The sequence below is a fragment of the Salminus brasiliensis genome, chromosome 5 (genome assembly GCF_030463535.1).
Source record: "Salminus brasiliensis chromosome 5, fSalBra1.hap2, whole genome shotgun sequence".
Taxonomy (NCBI): Eukaryota; Metazoa; Chordata; class Actinopteri; order Characiformes; family Bryconidae; genus Salminus; species Salminus brasiliensis.
In genome coordinates, this window is record NC_132882.1 from 28969624 (window position 1) to 28986719 (window position 17096).

General features: G+C 42.5%; 1 protein-coding gene across 1 annotated transcript in view; it reads right to left on the minus strand.

The window, feature by feature from the left end:
* Positions 1 to 2642, minus strand: part of LOC140556314 (neural-cadherin) — a 156355-nt gene extending 153713 nt beyond the window's left edge. Inside the window, exon 1 of the mRNA XM_072680080.1 lies at positions 1804 to 2642. Coding sequence (XP_072536181.1) covers positions 1804 to 2425 — 622 coding nt within the window. The 5' untranslated portion in view covers positions 2426 to 2642. The remainder of the gene's footprint in view (positions 1 to 1803) is intronic.
* Positions 2643 to 17096: the final 14454 nt, after the last annotated feature.

Genomic DNA, 17096 nt, shown 5'->3' on the forward strand with positions numbered 1-17096 from the left:
TCACTTTGGACAAAATGCAACACAATGTCAGTACAGTGTAAATTTGGTCTAGAAAAATGTGGCGTACTATCAAACATCAACCACCAACAGCCAGCTAGGTTCATTTGGCTAGCATTAGCGTTCCAAACTGCACTGTTGTTGGCATGATTATTGACATCTTGTGGCCCTAAAGCCTGAAAAAGCCCCTAAAAATGATCGCAATTGGACTAGAATTGACTCCAGTCGTCTCTTTTCACTTGGAGTCTGAAACGTAATGTAAACAAAGTCATTCCGAGTGGTTTGCAGTCAAATGATCCGTTCTACAGAAACGTACCAAGTCTGATTGGTCCTAGCGGTGGAGACAGGAACCAGGTGTAAAAAGAGAGTGCTGACCTTAAAAGTTACCAAAGCTGACCAAAACATGCTGCCTGATGCCTGAGGTATCGTCATTGTTCAGTGGCATGGTTTAGGCCTTTTAAATCCACCCATGGTGGAGTGTTACATGCAGGGTGTGCAAATCTGTTCCCCTAAAAACATTCATTTTATATAGATTTACCTAAGGCTGCACAATATATCAGTTAAGCATGATCATCGCAACGTGGGCCCAATATAATTTTTTTTTACTCCGATCTTCATGCACAAAGTACATAATTAATAGCATGACAATTAATATCATGTTGGATCACTGACTTCTGAAGAAATCTGGTGACAATTCCTGTTCCTTTTAATTTAGCAATATTAACTGCAGTATTGCAATGTCATTTTTTCCAATATCATGTCATCCTAGATCTACCACAATGTTTCCACCATCAACATTACATAACACTCAGAAGACTCGTGCTGATTAACCGGTCACTTTAGGTAGTAAATAAAGTGGCTGTTTTTTGTGTTGTAGTCCATAAGTTTCTCTACAGTTAACCATTTTAAACCACTCTGAATGACTGTTTACATCCCATTCACTAAAGAATGCAAATATGCAGAGGAATATGTGGAAATATATTGGTTTGGACCTAACTTGTGCAGTGCAGGGTTGCTGCAGAAGTAGCGCAAGGAAACACCGCACAGTAGAAAAGTGTGCCTTTCAAGTCTACGCACTTAAGACCAGCCCTTTTCCAGAGGCAGTATTCAAACTGTAAGGACACTACAGACATAACGTGAACTACTTCCACATCCCTTGTCCACAGTTTCTTTAGTGCTTTAACAAACGTCCTTCGAATCTCAAACTCAAACTGACCCCAAAACTTCAGATAACAAACACTTCCCATATTGTGATCTTTCATCATCATGTAAAGTTGATACACAGCCCATATAGCAAACACTGTCAGAACAAAAGAAATGTGGGCGGATTTTTGGCTCTTAAGGTACAAACAATGTAAAAGTACGGTAAAAGGTTCAAGACAGTTCTTAAGGTCCAGTAGTGTATCGTAAGGCTCTATTAGAGTCACTCTCCCAGGAGAACGGTGAACATCTGTACCTTTTCATAACTGCAGTGCTTTTTTTATTGAATATTATAATAAGAAAGACATATATGAAAACACAGTGTATACATGTACCGTTAAAGGTATAATAATAATAATACTATTAGGTATAATAATAGTATTTTTCATTATTTATTGTGACAATACAACATTATTGTGGTTATTATTATTATTATTATTATTATTATTATTATTGTTGTTGTTGTTGTTGTTAATTTAATCACAGTTCTAAAATGCATTCACCTACTCCAATCATTTTTGATTAAGACACTTTCCACAAATGAACCACTGGATTCTCTGAATCCCCAGCGATCGGCCACGGAAGGGGAGTTAAGGTCAGCCTCACCTCTGGCGTTGTGCACTTTCAGCGTAATGTGCGTGGGCGCCGACAGCGCGCGCACCAGGTACACGCGGCCGGTGTCGCGCTGCACGCGCACCGCCCCGCCGCCGTCCGCCTGCGCCTCGAAGCGCCGCTCGACGAAGCGCTCGTCCGGCACCGTGAACACCACATCCCCGGGTCTCGCGCCCTCCGGTACCGCCACGGTGTAATGCGGCTCTCCGGCCACCTCCCGCCGTCGCCGCCTGCCTCCGGGTAGCACGTCCACGCGCACGGTCACGGCCATTGCGTCCCGGCCGCCCGAACAGCCTGGCGGCATCAGCAGCAGCGCGCGCAAAACGTAGCTCGCCTTTAGCGCGCGGTCCAAACTTTTCGCGGTTCGCAGGAGAAGCCCTCGCCCGTCCGCGGAGGAGGACACAGCAAAGTCCTCCGCGCGCTCGCCTCGCAAGGAGCCTCGGCACGTGCCTCCGCCGGGCAGCACGAGTCCGGCCACCGCGGTCCCTGCCGGCGCCCCGTCAGCAACATGTCCGTGGTAGAGCGGAGGGTCCGCGAGCGCCGCGGTAAACGGAGGCAGAGCGAGGAGCAAAAGCGCCCACGCGCACTGTAAAAGTTTGTCCTCTCGAGCCTTCATGACGCCGCCGAGTTTCAGTCCAAAACTTGCCCGAATTCAGTCACTTTCTGAGGCGAATGAAACTTCCCTTCAGCATGAATGTTAGTTTGTTAACACGAAGCGAAATAAAGGAGGAAAGCGCAGGAGAGAAGCGATGAAGTTCAACGTTAGACTCACTGTCTGAACTCATCGAGTCGCCGGAGTCGTTAGAGGCTCTTTGAGCAGCATCATGTAACTCCGCCAGTTTCAGCATCCACTGATCCTCACGGCAGCTCGGAACGCTACGCTGTTTTCCCACCCGTATTCAAACAGACCACGCCCACTTGGCAATGATTCGACAGCAGCGGCTCGCCTTCTGCCCTCTGATTGGCTAATACTCTCTGCTTACAGGCAGCCCGTCCTTTTCAGATTCAAACAGAGTTCTGGAACGTTTGAGCATAAACTACCAGCCAATCGTGGCGCAGGGGGCGGGGTTCATTAGAATACTGGTCCAGAACGCTGGTGAGAATGAACGCTCTTAACGGGCAGTGCTCGCGCAGGAGGCGTGGCTGCTCTGAATTTAGGTGGGAAAAACAAAACGAACCCTCCACGTGGTTCTCTCCATTCCTGCCCACAAAGCGCTGGCGGTCAAATCAACCAATGGGACGAAGCTACTTGAGCGTTTAGCTCTGCCCACACGATGGGAGCACGCTGCTGCTCGAAAACAGCTAGATCTACTACGTTAAGGTCCCTGCTGAACGCCCCCGTTTTAAACTAGTTTAAAGAGCTCGATGAACTGATGAAGTGAAGTGAGAGGATCGGGGTGTGGAAGCCCTTTCTCAAAAAAAAAAAAAAAAACAACCCAAACAAACACTGTTTTTACACTGAAGCTAAAGTGACCAGAGTAAGTACTAGATTTAGCCCTTTCTGTTTTTGGTACTCCGGTAGTAATTACATTACCCCAGCTCCCCATGTAAAACTAATTCCCTTCCAAATAGAGGATATGCACGTGATGCCACCGGCTGCGGCAGGCACTTTAGCTTAACGTTAGCTTTCACTGTGAATGCCGCTAAAATGCAAAACAGGGAAAGAGCTGTTGTGCGATTGACTGTATAAACAGATTCAGCAGTAATTCAGGGCTCTCCTTTTACAGACTGCTAAAAGCTCAAGAGAAGAGAAACGAATGGATTGCTGAAAAGTTCACTGTTTGGTGAAGTAATGCTCTAGAAACAGGTGGGAAAAAACAGCCCAATTTAGCGACATGCTAAGTTTGATTAAAAGGAAAAGAAAGCCTGTGTCTGGAAAGAGCAAAAAAGATCATTCACTCTTAACTCTTAACTTTGTGCTCTTATATATGAGGCTTTATCCTTTAAACGGGTGTGATTTGAATATTTAATATTTAGAATATTAAACTTAGTTTGTACAAGACTAATAAAATCAATAGGTAAAAGCTGTCTAAATGTCTGCTGACACTTTGAGCCACCATTGAAGGACATGCTTTACATGTACATTTCTGGACAAGCTGAAAGATACAGAACCAGTATCTAAAGTGAAGTAATTATGTGAACTGACACGATAGAGTAATTTTTGCAGAATTGTATACAAATATAATATTTACCCACCAAAGATTTTCTATGGGATTCAAGTCAGGCCAACTCCAGAATCTTCCAGGACTTCTTCTGAAACCAAGCCTTGGTAGACTTTGATATATGCCTGGGATCATTGTCCTGTTGGAAGGTCCGATGACGCCCAAGCTTCACCTTCCTCACAGAAGGCATGACGTTTCCTCCTAGGATTTCCAGATACTTTATTGAATCCTTCTTGCCCTGCTCAGGCTGCAGGTTTCCAGTGCCAGAGGAAGGAAAGCAGCCCCAGAGCATCACCGAGCCACCGTCATGCTTCACTGTAGGCTGGATGTTCTTTTAGTGTATACTTCATTCTTCTTCATTCTACTTCATGATTCATTCAGTAATATTAAGGACACAATTATATGTCTTGGTTATGCAATGTTGCAAAGTTCTCACAAGCTTCTCTAAAGTTACCTAGTGCAGTCAGCAGTGTGCTAAACCTGACAACCTTTTAGCCAAGAGAAGGATCCTGATTGGATGGAAGTCCATTTCGCCCCTCTCGCTCTTTCTATGGCTTAAGGATGTCATGTTCTTTCTTCTAGAAGTCTCGAAAAAAGTCAGGGTGGGGGAGATAAGTTTACTTCTGTACTCTTTTTGCATCTTCCCTGATGTCAATGTTTAAAAAAAAGAAAATGGTAGATTTAGATGGTAGATCTAAATGGTAGATGGTAGATGGTAGTTAAAGTAAATATTATTGTTTAAGAATTTTTAGAAAGTACATATTCATCAGAATTCTACTTGAGAATGTCTATCTGAGTAAAATGTAACTGGTTACAGCCCAACTCTAGTTACACTATATCAGCAATGGACATCCGGACATCCCATTGGAAGCCTAAGGTGTCTCGTCTCATGCCCCTGGTGACTGAGACTGAGATGAAACTCAGCTCAGTCAGACTCTCAACAAAGCCGACAGTTACTGCAGAACCTTCTGAGGAGCTGTGAACTGCCTGTGCACTCATATGATTTACACATTTGTAAAAGAAACAGTCCAAACATATCCAGAAGCCACTTCCAATTGGTGAACACAGCTACTTTAAGGTGCACCCTTTGCATAATCTCCATAGAAAAACATTGGCCAATAGAACCGAACCCTCTGGAGCAGCCACACACAAGACTTCATTGTAAAAAGTGGTTAGTTAGTTTAACCTAAAAAAGGTTAAAAAACTCCAGTGGTAAAAAGAAGTTGAACTGGGTTATTCAACTCAAATAAATACTCTGAATTTAATTCAATGGTTCAAAGTATTTTTTTTTTACATGGAAAAGACAATCCACTTTTTGCAATGTAAGGTCACAATGCCCAGTGTCAGCCAGATGTGTATAAAGCTGTGGAGCAGTGGAATTGTCTTCTCTGTATTGATGGAGCTTCTTCCGGCACCTAGCTGGAGATGAGTTGGAGTGGTGTTTGTGATCCATGACTGATTATCCAAAGTCAGCACCTAAATGTCACTGTGCTCTTGTGGCTGAATGCAATCAAATCCTCACAGCAATGTTTCAACATCTGATGTGAAGCCTTCTCAGAAGAGTAGAGGCTCTTAATGCAGCACAGGAGGGCAAGCTCTCTAATACTACCCTCTATACTGGAGTTCAGAAGATAATGCTGGATAAGCAGGTGTCTACAAACTTTTGGACATAGCCTATCTCTAACTAAAGACTACATTAAGAAGACAAGTCAGGGTCTGATGGACTACCACTATGTCCCAGGGGTTGCGAGTTTGAACTCTGAACCATGCTGCTGTGCCATCAGGGGCGAAGCTCGTGTTCTATTCCCTCATCACTCTTGGCTGGCACAGGCATCTGTTAGCTAGTGCGTCAGGGCCCCGGACCCAGCACTTTTCTCCGAGCATGTCAGCTGCCCAGTGATGCCCATTTCTAAAAGAGGCGGTGGCTAGCTTTGCATGTGCCGGAGGAGGCATGTGTTAAGTCCTCACCCTCCTAGTATTGGGAGCATGGCTAGTGCTAGGGGGAGCTATGAATGGGTGGGTTAATTGGCAGTACCAAACTGGGTACAATTATTATTTTTTTTAACGGTATCAAATTAAAAGATAAAGTACGCTGAACTGTACACTGTGTCCATGATCACTGTGTCTCTCTCCCTGGCACAATGGACAACACACTGAGAGATGAGATCAGAACAACTCGGTGTAAGATATCAAACAGCAGTGGGCCACCGATCCTGTACTTCCATGTCTGGACAGAGCCAAGCATCATTCAAACAGCCCCCTGCTTATTATTTATGCTTGTTAAATGATGCCATTTTATACATCAAAGACTGACTCAGGCTTGTTGATATGACTGTTAAAAAATTATACCCAGCTTGGATTTGTTTATAATTCACCCCTAATTTATTTGAATCTTTCGGGGTTAGTTTTAACACAGTGTTACAGTCAACAATGAGGTGGTCCATGACTCCCCTTTTTTTAATTGAGAAAGGTTCAGGTTTGGAGGGGTTTATGCATATATTGTTCAGAAATATACTATAGATGGCTGTCAGCCCCTCGGTATCACGCCCGATTCCGAGCCGCCGCCCACAGGCCCAAATAAGGACTTCCACCTCGTTTTCGTTCATGTGTTTGGTTCATCGAATCGGTTCATGTTCATTTGTGTTCATGTGTTTGATTCATTGACTCGTTTCATGTTCATTTGGTTCATGAGTTACACCTGGGACTGGGGGTTATTTAAGAAGCCTCAACCGAGAATTGTATCGTTTGGGACCTTGATGTTGCCTGAGAGGTTCCCTGTACTGTCAGAGGTGTGTTCAGGCCAGCTTCTGCTCTGTGTTCTCATTCAGGAGCAGGTCACCCTGCTATCCACTTTTTTTGTGAGGCCCACTCGCTCACGGTTTGGATTTTCTGGCTACCCACGTCCCAGCTAGGCGACCCTCGCTCACGGCAGCACGCTGAGGTTCCAGGTTTGGTCGGCCTAGCAATTGTTGCTCAGTAGCTGGTCCCCCAGCTCTCCCCCTTAGTCATTGTAGTGCCGTTCGAGCGCAGTTTACATTAACCCATTTAGCCCAGGCTCTGCCTGTAGGATTTCTTTCTTGTCCCCCTTTGGTTTCTCCCTAGCGCTAGTCGCTCTCGCCAGCTCAACCCCCAGTCCCAGGTTCGTTTTTGGTTCGTCTTCTTGTTTGCCACATTCAGGTTTTTGTTGATCACTGTTGTTCATGGTTTGCTGTTTTTTTTTGCCTCACTTGCCCCCTTTTGTTTGTTTTATTGTGTTAATAAATCTGCTTGCTTTGAAACCATCTCTGTGAGTGTTCGTCCCATCTTGGTCTAGTCAGCACACCATGACAATGACATGTAGATATAATATTTTGATATTGATAATCCATTTCACTTTGTAGGCAAAAATAAATTTGCCAGTGTTTAACACTTCCTCCTTTTATTAATTATCTCTATTATATTTATTTAGATGCAGATTTTTATGTATTTAGGTTGGAATGCTTCTTTAGTTCAAACATTGTAGAACTGTACCTAGCAAACTGTGTTTGTGTCAGTTCACCAGATTTCTTACCTGAATCTTTCATACATTTTTGGTACTACTGTGGTTGGTGCCACAATTGCTGTACAGGCAGAAATTAGTATGTGCTCCCTCCGTGACGCATGGAGCCAACCAACTGCATCTTTCCTGCTGCAAATGCAACGCCATTGGACAGCTCAATACTCTTAGAGGAGAGTGCTAAATGTTACACTATATGCCAAAATGTTTGTGGACACCCCTTCTTATGAATGCACTACACTACTTTAAGCTGTCTAATCCCTGGTGAGAAGTACAGCCAATAGAGCACTCTGGGGCAGATAAATATGAACCAATTGCCACCATGCTAAGTGCCATGGAGGACTTTTTGGAAAAAAAGTCCTTTGTCGTTGAATGCAAATCCTTGTAGCAATGCTCCAATATTGAGCAGAAAGCCCTCTTCGCTGGACAGTAGAGACAGCTACTCCAACAACTGATTAGTAGCGTGCTGAGCGACTGGGGAGAGGTGGGGCCATTCTACTCACCCAGTGAGAGCAAGGCCAATTGTGTTAGGTTGTGCCCTGCTCTTCCCATACAATACTTACTACACACAATCATTTAGACATTTAGACTAGAAGCAGAGTGTTCTTTTGATAAGTACAGGGACACTACTGTCCATGGTAATAATATATAATCATATGTAATCATATATTACAGAAAAGAAAGCCCAAGTGCTGGAGTATTGCTTTAACAATAATAAATAATAAAAAGTAGAGTATTTACGGGGCCTTTATCATACTCAAGGTCGCTTTACAAAGACTTCAAAAGCCTTGAATACAAAATACAAAAACAATAGCTTAAGAAAAGGACAGAAGACAGTCGTAACTAGAGTGAAAGGCTTCAACAGCTGATTACAGGAGAAGGAAAAGGAAAGCATTGAGGTTTAGAGCTCAGAAGAGGAGAGAAGGACAGAATAGATTGTAGTAATATGTTCAATAATTTGAAGGCGATGACGCTAAAATATCTGCACCAGCAGAGACCAGTTTGAGCTTAGAGATAGACAGAAGTACAATATCAGAAGACAGGAGGTGTACAGTGTAGGCTAGTATGGGTGCAGGATTGCTACATTTCCTCTCTGACCATACTTTAAATGTTAGACATGTTGGATACTGAAGAAACTGTCAGGTGTGACTAGTATCTGGACTGTATATGGACTTGGTAGTCAAATGCTTCTCCAGTTAGTCAGACTGAAATCCGATCACTGCTGTGTGGGACAGAATATGCAAATTTGCTCTTTGTGCAGTAATTATTACTGGTGTTTTGGCTGTACTGGAAGGGGTTTTGATTGGAGAAAGGATGCGGTTACACTGTAACATAACATGTGGCTCAAATGCGTCTTAGACAACCTCTTGAAGTGGTTTGAGTGATTTGTCTCTGTTTTAAATGGGAAGTAATAATTACTGTGGATCCTGCCTTCTCTCTCCCTCTAGCTCTATCTCCCTCTATCTCCCTTGCACTGTGTGTGTGTTTACCGATAGGTGAGAACAGTATTATAGAGTTTATTCCCTTGTGCTTTAAATAATCCACCACCATTTACTATTTCACTGCATTGTAGAACCTCTCACCTTTCCCTGGAGCAGGACAGCTTTGATGAGAAATTGTTGTTTACAGTGTTGGTGTGCTCTTTTTTTTTTTTTTTTTTGCAGGGAAAGTAAAATCAGATCTCATCTGGTCAACAGAATCCGGTCAAAGGCAATCCAGATACTATCTGGATACAAAACGCATGTTACTACCAGGTGTAAAAAGACCCCTAGTTTTTGTTAGTGGCAAGCAGATGGCCATAAGCAAATTCGTTAAGTAGTCTTAATGTTTTGGCTTATCAGTGTATTGTCAACTGTGTTCTGGGTCAGCGCATGTCTCTGGAGACTTGTGAGCATCGTTAAAGACAAATTTTAAAGTAGATAAAGGAGAGGAGGTTCCACCACAGGCCGAAATCCCAGCCGAACTGCATTTCGTCACCTCGTCAATCCCCCACAGAACGCAGCCAGGCATGTCGTCAAATACATACACTCACTCGCCCAGTCATAATCAACACCCCACTTTCGTTCTCCCAACACATCGCCTGGAGTATGAGAAATAGAGTCATCACCTGAATGTGAGAAAGCAAAAAGTGTCTCTCGCTGAAAGCCATGAGCACGCTTTAAACTGATTAGGGAAAATCACCTGCGCATTTCTCCATTTCTCCATTTCTCCAAAGTCAAATAGACTTGTTTAAGCATGAAACCCCTGCCATAAGAACGATAGCTCCATAGCAGGGAGCCTTCTCTGCGCCTCTTTGAGAAGCATAGCACAAATTACAGCAATTTACCCCAAGAGGCAGTGTGTCTGTGACAGGGGAATGGGTTTCTAGTTGACGGTGTCGAATGTCATGTCACAGCCACTCATGCCAGTCTTTCATCATATTTTGGCATGCCTTTCTGCAGAGAAAAATGTGACAGGAATGGAGAGGCAATCTCGCAAACCTTGAGTTTCTCCGTCTAAGGTCACCAGGACTGAATGCGCTCTTTTTTTTTTTTTTACCCCACCCCCCTCCTCCTTCCCTTCTTCCCTCGGTCTTCCTGTGCTGCTTTCCTCCTCATTTCCATCTGTAGTTTGTCTCCATTCTTTTTTTCCATTCTTATCTCTCTAATCTCGCTCTCTCTTTAATATGACGACTGACACTCAAATGAATGCCAGGTGGATTTCCGTGTCTCCACCTTTACTGTAGTGCACACTTCATCTCCACCCCACTGGGATCAGATTGCTCCGTCTCTAGCATCAGATCTCAAACCAGATGCCATATGCTCAGTGACAGGCTGATATGAAGGTGGGAGAAGTCCAGGCCCGGTCCCTTAAACCCCAGAGCAGGGTTCTCACATACTGCTCTATAGCATAATTAGCAAGCAGGTTGAAATACAGTGATAATAGTGAACAAAGACCAGTAAAATTAAAATAACACATTTTCCCAAGAATGGACCTCATTCCCAAGCATCTAACTGGGAATTTTCTTTCAAGTTGTTCTTGAGGAAAGTCCTAACAGATTGAAGCCTATGTCAGATTTAAGATGTGTTTTAAATCACAGCTCTGCTCTTACAGTGATATATCTCATTTTCCTCATATATTGAACAAATCACAGATAAGAAAACACTGGTAAAATATGCGCAAGTGGGACATTTCCAGTTAAAAGAACTTAAGGGTGTCCTCTCACAAGGCCCGGTTGCCCTGTACTGTGCCTGAGCATGGCTGTCCCCTCTTTTGCACTTCCCCGCTGGCTTACACTCACACTGCGCTTAACGCCCTGTAAACATATTTTATCCTGTAAATTATAATACAGTAATATTGATCAGATACTAGTGTTTCTTGTCGCACAGACAGAAGGATGTCTTTATATCGTTGATAAATGTTTAGAATCACAGAAAGCTACAGTAAATTAGATGATCTGTAGCTAAAATGTGCACAGAGAAAGGCACCCAGTCTGTTTTTTCCATAAATAGACATATACTGATGGTCTGTTACCTCAGCTGGGTAACGTTACTAGCTGAGCCTTTTTCAGCTCGTATATTTCAGCTGGTAAACAGTCAGTCTGTGAAGATTCTGCTACTGTGGAAAAGTAGCGACAAAAGCCGTATTTCCTTCAGTTTAAACAAGTAGAGAGTAATAAGGAACTTGAACTCGACCCTCTGTGCTGCCATTCTGTTGTACTGCATTGATATCTAGGGCTGGCTACACTGCACTAGGAGAGAGATGCTAGCCATTCCTACTTAGTTAGTCTTACTAATTTGCTAAGTCACTGCACTCCAGACATATCACATGCAGAGCATTTGGAAACCCAAAAATCCTCAACACTGGAAACAACTCATGGTTTGAAAGTTGGTCTAAAATCTGAAGCTTTTAGCTGGAAAACAGTGAGTGTGTGAAAAGGCAGGGCACTGATATAGAATGCAAAATTCACTAAAAGATGCTGAAAGTTCCTTTCCATTAAATCTGTACAAGTGGAGTGCAAAATGAAGTAGACCTTGGCGTTTATGGAGACTTACTGCAGCACATTCTATGTACTCTGCTACGTGGTGCTATGCTAAATTGCATGCCACGGCCCACATGCGATGGTCTTAAAACACAGAGTATGAGTAAGTATAAACTGCTTTTGTTTAAACTGCTGTTGTAGCATTTTAAGACATTAGGCCTCATTAATGCTTTTGTCGCTAAATACAATCAAATACTCACTGCAATGCTCTAAAATAATTTAAAAACCTTCCCTGGACCGCAGAGACAGTTACTCCAACAAAAGCAAGATAACCCCTTTTTATTAGTTTTGATCTCAGGAAGATACAGTAAACAAGCACATGTGCCTATACTTTTGTCCATATAGTGTATATGGGAGCATGGAATATACTATATGGATATAATATAACACCAGGGCAAATAAGTCTAATGTGTGACATTAAGGGTGTCTATTATGGTTAAACTATGGCAGTTAATCTGTGGAGACGCTATTGCTGATGTTTTGGTCATTGCACGCACTGCACTCTTGTCCTACACAACAGCAAAAATAACTGAAGTCATGTCCATATAGTTTATCATAAGTCGATAACATAATTAGCATAACCAGCCTATGAAACTATGATTAAAGTTAGCTGGCTATGCTAGAAATGCTGCTTCATTGTTGTTCATTGTTAATGTATATTCATATATATTCTTTTCCATGTGTTTTTATGGAGATCAGGTTTAGCTTCTAGTCTGTCTCATATATTTGGTTTGTTTAAAGACTTAAAGGCTTGCACTTTCATTCTGTTTCCAGCCATGATGTGAGCCACACTTAAGAAAACAGTGTTAAATGGAACCCCAAACCTGTTCAGGTCTGATGAAAGGGTATTCAGTCCAAATCCAGACCAAATGCACCACAAAATATTGTACTGAACTGATAAAAAAAATAAATTGCGTCTTGACATCCAATGTGCATTGAATTGCGAAATTGTAAATCCATAGCTTTATGTGATGGTCATAGGCAGAGCGGAGTTGAGTGGCCAATGAGGCGACCTCGAGGGGAGGCCGCTTACCATCACGTATGCAGCATAGAGATTGGGGTTTTTGGTCATGGTCACATAAAATATTCCACTTCAAGCCTGCCTCGCTCTTAAGCATGTTTCCATGGCTGTAGCCCTTGGGAAACACAAGGAGCATGTACTGTATTTGTACTTACCTATTCTGTGCATATGTCATTTGCTCTCTTATCATTCGTAGAATAAATTCTAGCATTTCTAGAACTATATTTTTTTTTTTACTGCATTTTAAACTGAAATGAGGAAGATATCATTAAGCTACCAAAGAAAAGTGATCTGTCTGGAGATCTCGGTTTATTTAACACCTGCTTTGTGTATCTTTTCAAGCCTGTGAATTCTGTGACTGAATGTAGTGTAGCTGACTGAATGTCTGTAAAAAATACCACCTCTTGTATTCGTATAATCTTGCATTTATAGCCTTGGCCTTTCGTTGAGACTTAAAAGGCCCATCTCTGTCTAGTATGAGGCAAAAATATATTTAAAGACTGCCTATTAGATCAACCATACTCATTTCCTTTTACCAGTTGATGAATTCTCATAGCTTTGACTAAAAAACAAAAACTGGGACACCTGTAAATTGGTATATTGGTACTCAGCTCCAAGGGCTCCTAGGGTTAGGGGGTTCGATTCTGGCGCTAGACTTTGTCTATGAGGGTTTTATGTTTCTCCATGTTTCTGCATGGGTTTCGGACAGGTACTAAAACACATGGTAGGTGAACTGGCCATGCTGCTTTGCCCCTAGGTATGAGTGTGTGAATGATTGGGTATGTGTGGTACAGATTAGAAGAATGATGATAAGATAAGAGGGTATCTTATCAGAAATGCTCAGCGCGTTCAATTCTGAATAACCTGCGACCAGGCTGTTTGCAATTCTCTACAGCATTTCTGTATGTTGTGATTTAGGTTTCGTTAGCTTGATTTGGCAATGCTATGATTGGTGTGCAATGTTTATGCAAAAACAACACTGTCTGTCTACTTCAAAATATACATTTTGCACGTGTACTGCTTTCCATAAGAACACTCAAAGCATAGTATGTATTTACAGGAGTGACGTTAAAGTGAATTACTCTTTGCAACTGTAGAGAGTCCCCAGTAGCAAAAATACCAGTTTTTGCATAAATAGCTACATATTATATATGCATATTATAGTTGTATGTAGCTGTTTAACACCAGACACTAACAACTGATGGACCCTGGTTACATTACCACCTATATTCACAGTTAGTAGCATATGTCGGATTTTCTTTTAATGAAATTGGTCTTACCCCCTGAAAACTGGTTGATTCCACAGTGTTGAATTGTGGTTAATCTTAAGTGTTTAGGTCCAACCAATAGATAATTCTGTAAATAATCAGATAATTCTGTAACAAATCAGAATACAAAATTCTGACTGGACATTTTCCATTTTTACCCTACTTTTCTCCCCAATTTTAGGTAGCCAGTTACCCAAACCACTTGTTAGTACCCTCCCCTATCACCTGTAAAACTTCCAAAACTGGAATGGTGAGGACTGACACATGTCTCCTCCAACACATGCAGCCACAATCTCTATTCAGGTTAGCATGCTTGGGCTAGCCGATGCCTATGCCAGCCAGCATCACACTAAAGTGATGTGGTGAGAGAGGGAACCATCTACCCAATTGTGGGCCAACTGTGCTCTCTCAGGCTCTGGCAGCTGATGGCAGACAGCATGACCCAGGATTTAAACCAGTGACCCTCAAGTCATAGTGATAGCGTCTTAGTCCACTGGACCACTCAAAAGCCCAACAAGTTTTCAAACTGTCATTTATATTATGCGCGCTAGCTTTTAAAACAGTATTAAACATGTTTTCTCCTGTGTTTCATAATCAAGCTCTCTGCCTGGACAACTAGAAATGCCTGCATTTTTAAAACATTTACATTTGTTTGCCCACAGAAACAGCTAACTGTGGGCGAGGTAAGCATACGCTTAGCCGCATATTACACAGCACCCAGTCCGCCTGGAACTTGAAAGGAGCAATAAATAAGGTAGGTATTTTTATTACCGCAAAGAGGCCAATATATGTAATAAACAAAAGCTCTTGCACTTGCACCAGCATAACACACACTACCATGTCATCCTCTGCTCAGCGGTGGTCCCTATGGTGGTCCCCCCTATATTGATGAAGGGAGTAGAGAGGGGCTAACAAATTGCAATAATTGCAGCAACAGATGGGTTATAGTCATTGTAAACCAACACAAGTGCATTAATATGCCTTATTGGTCATGTTTTTGGTGGTTGTGTGCCGAAATGAGAATTTAGTAAAGTTTCCTTAGACTTGTACTCTAAGCATGGCTACATTTGTGTATATTCATGTGGAATAACGAATATCACTATAGAGATGTGCAATATGTTTGTTAAAAAACACGTGTAGAGAGCACAAAAGATAAAAATTGACGGGGAGAATGGAAAGCAAGAGTAAGAGAGAGAGGCAGAGAGAGCATGACAGTGCCCCCATGTGACCCTGTGCCATGGCGGGAGCAGAGAAGGCTCATCAATCTCCTGCGGTGGAGCATCAGTCTGCCTGGTGCCCCCTGACTGCGAGTGGCTGTCTGGCCCTGCTGCATGTGTCCTTACCCCTCAGCTCTTTCCCCCAGATTTACACAGCAGCCCTGTGTCTGTGACAGCCGCTCTGTTTCCACCACCAGCTCCATTCGCTGCAGCCCAACGTGCTCTGCCAGTCACGTTTGCCCTGGGTTTTCAGTGTCGAGGTGGGACCGGATACACGCACACACCTAGGGCAAGCAATGAAATCACCACTTGTCAAACTCTGCAACTCCATTTAGTGTATTTATTTATTGATTTGTGTTTTTATGTGTGATTAATAACTTATAACTTACATTAACCAAAGTTAACACTTTACTGCTTTGAGAAAGTTTGCATTTTTGAGGATACAGTGGCCTCTTTTCCACTGCAGGGCCACATGGTTCTGAACATGGAGGGTAACCATTCTGGTGGCATGTTTGGCTTGGAAAGCCTACAAACCAGGCTGAGCCCACTTTTCTCAGCATGGCTAGCTAACCGTACTTAGGGCCTCAGAACCGTTCAGTGGGAAGGCTAAATTAAGATCCTGTGTCTTTATATTTACAGAAAATAGCGTGAAAAAAAGAGAGACTATCTAATAAGTACTAGAATAGTTGTTCCACATTGTTGTACTGTGGCACTTCCACACCAGCTATCAGGCTTGTCCGACATCGGTTCCATGGTGCTAGCTTGCCATCTATATTCGAGTCTCGTCCAACATTGTTATCATGGGTACTGGGCTCGTACAACATCTTTACTAGCATTATCTTTTATATCAATGAGGTTAGGACCATGGCTATAGCTATCCGTTGTAGCTGGCCGAAGTCGTCAGACACTTGCATCAAACCTCACTGAGTTAATCGAACAGACTTGTTTAAGTGGATTCCAACATTATTTGGCAGCCTACATCTAAAAAATGGCCTCCCTGACGTTGTTTGAGACCCATGTGATTTATGCATGCAGATTGCACAGTGCTTACAGATGAATTACAGCTTTAGCAAGGTAGCTAGTGGTTGTAGTGTAAAGATCGAAACTGTCGCATAATCATTATGAGACATTATGAGTCGTGCCTGGTCCTGATTTACCAACACAGAAAATGGATTGTAAGAAATCGTAACCAGTATAATGGTACGATGCAGCATTTTTAGTACCCATTTGGCCATGCAGTGGAAAAGAGACCAATATTTTTTTCTACAGTTGAGCAGTTATATTCAACACTAGAGGCTGTTTGATCCTGCCAAAACCCAAGGAGGTTCGTCATGTTATTTGTAGGAGAACTGACAGGATTCATACATCTGTGTAATTTTCCCAATTTATCACAGATTGAGTATATTAGCTACGGTGTTACTGGAGAGGTACTACACTCAATAACAGTAACAACACACAGCACAGCCATATCTGTTACCGGTTTTTATCGCAACTGCAGAAGGAAGTAAATCCTAGAATTAATATTTGGCTTGTGAAAAACTTAAACACTGAAGATTCATACTGGATTGAAATCCCTCATCCTTTCTTTAATCACCCGCATTAGTGTACAGTGTAAACCAATGAAGCCGAATATAAGTATTGACACAGCTGACAACACAGACGAGATGAAGCTCAACAGTAGCTGTAGACACATCAGGCTAAGACTCATAAGACTCAGCAGTAACAACTGCCCAGTAATGGAGTCCAGTTCATGAAGTCATCATGAAGGCAGTAATCAGTATTCAGGTCTATGCTCACCACTGCTGGATTTTTACGTGTCCTCGGCTGAGTCAAATCAAAATTCACGTTAATGAACAAATGCGCATCAACAACCATCTCTGCACCTGTTTAGAAGACAGAATTTGAGACATGCTGTATCAGGAAAAACCAAACATCTCACAATCAGAGCTACATGTTCTAATACAAGAAGCTGAGATTCTGTTTTGAAAAAACATAACCAAACAAACAAGAGAAAAAAGTTCAATAAAAAGAGTTGAGTAAACAAAGTGAACAAAGTACACAAA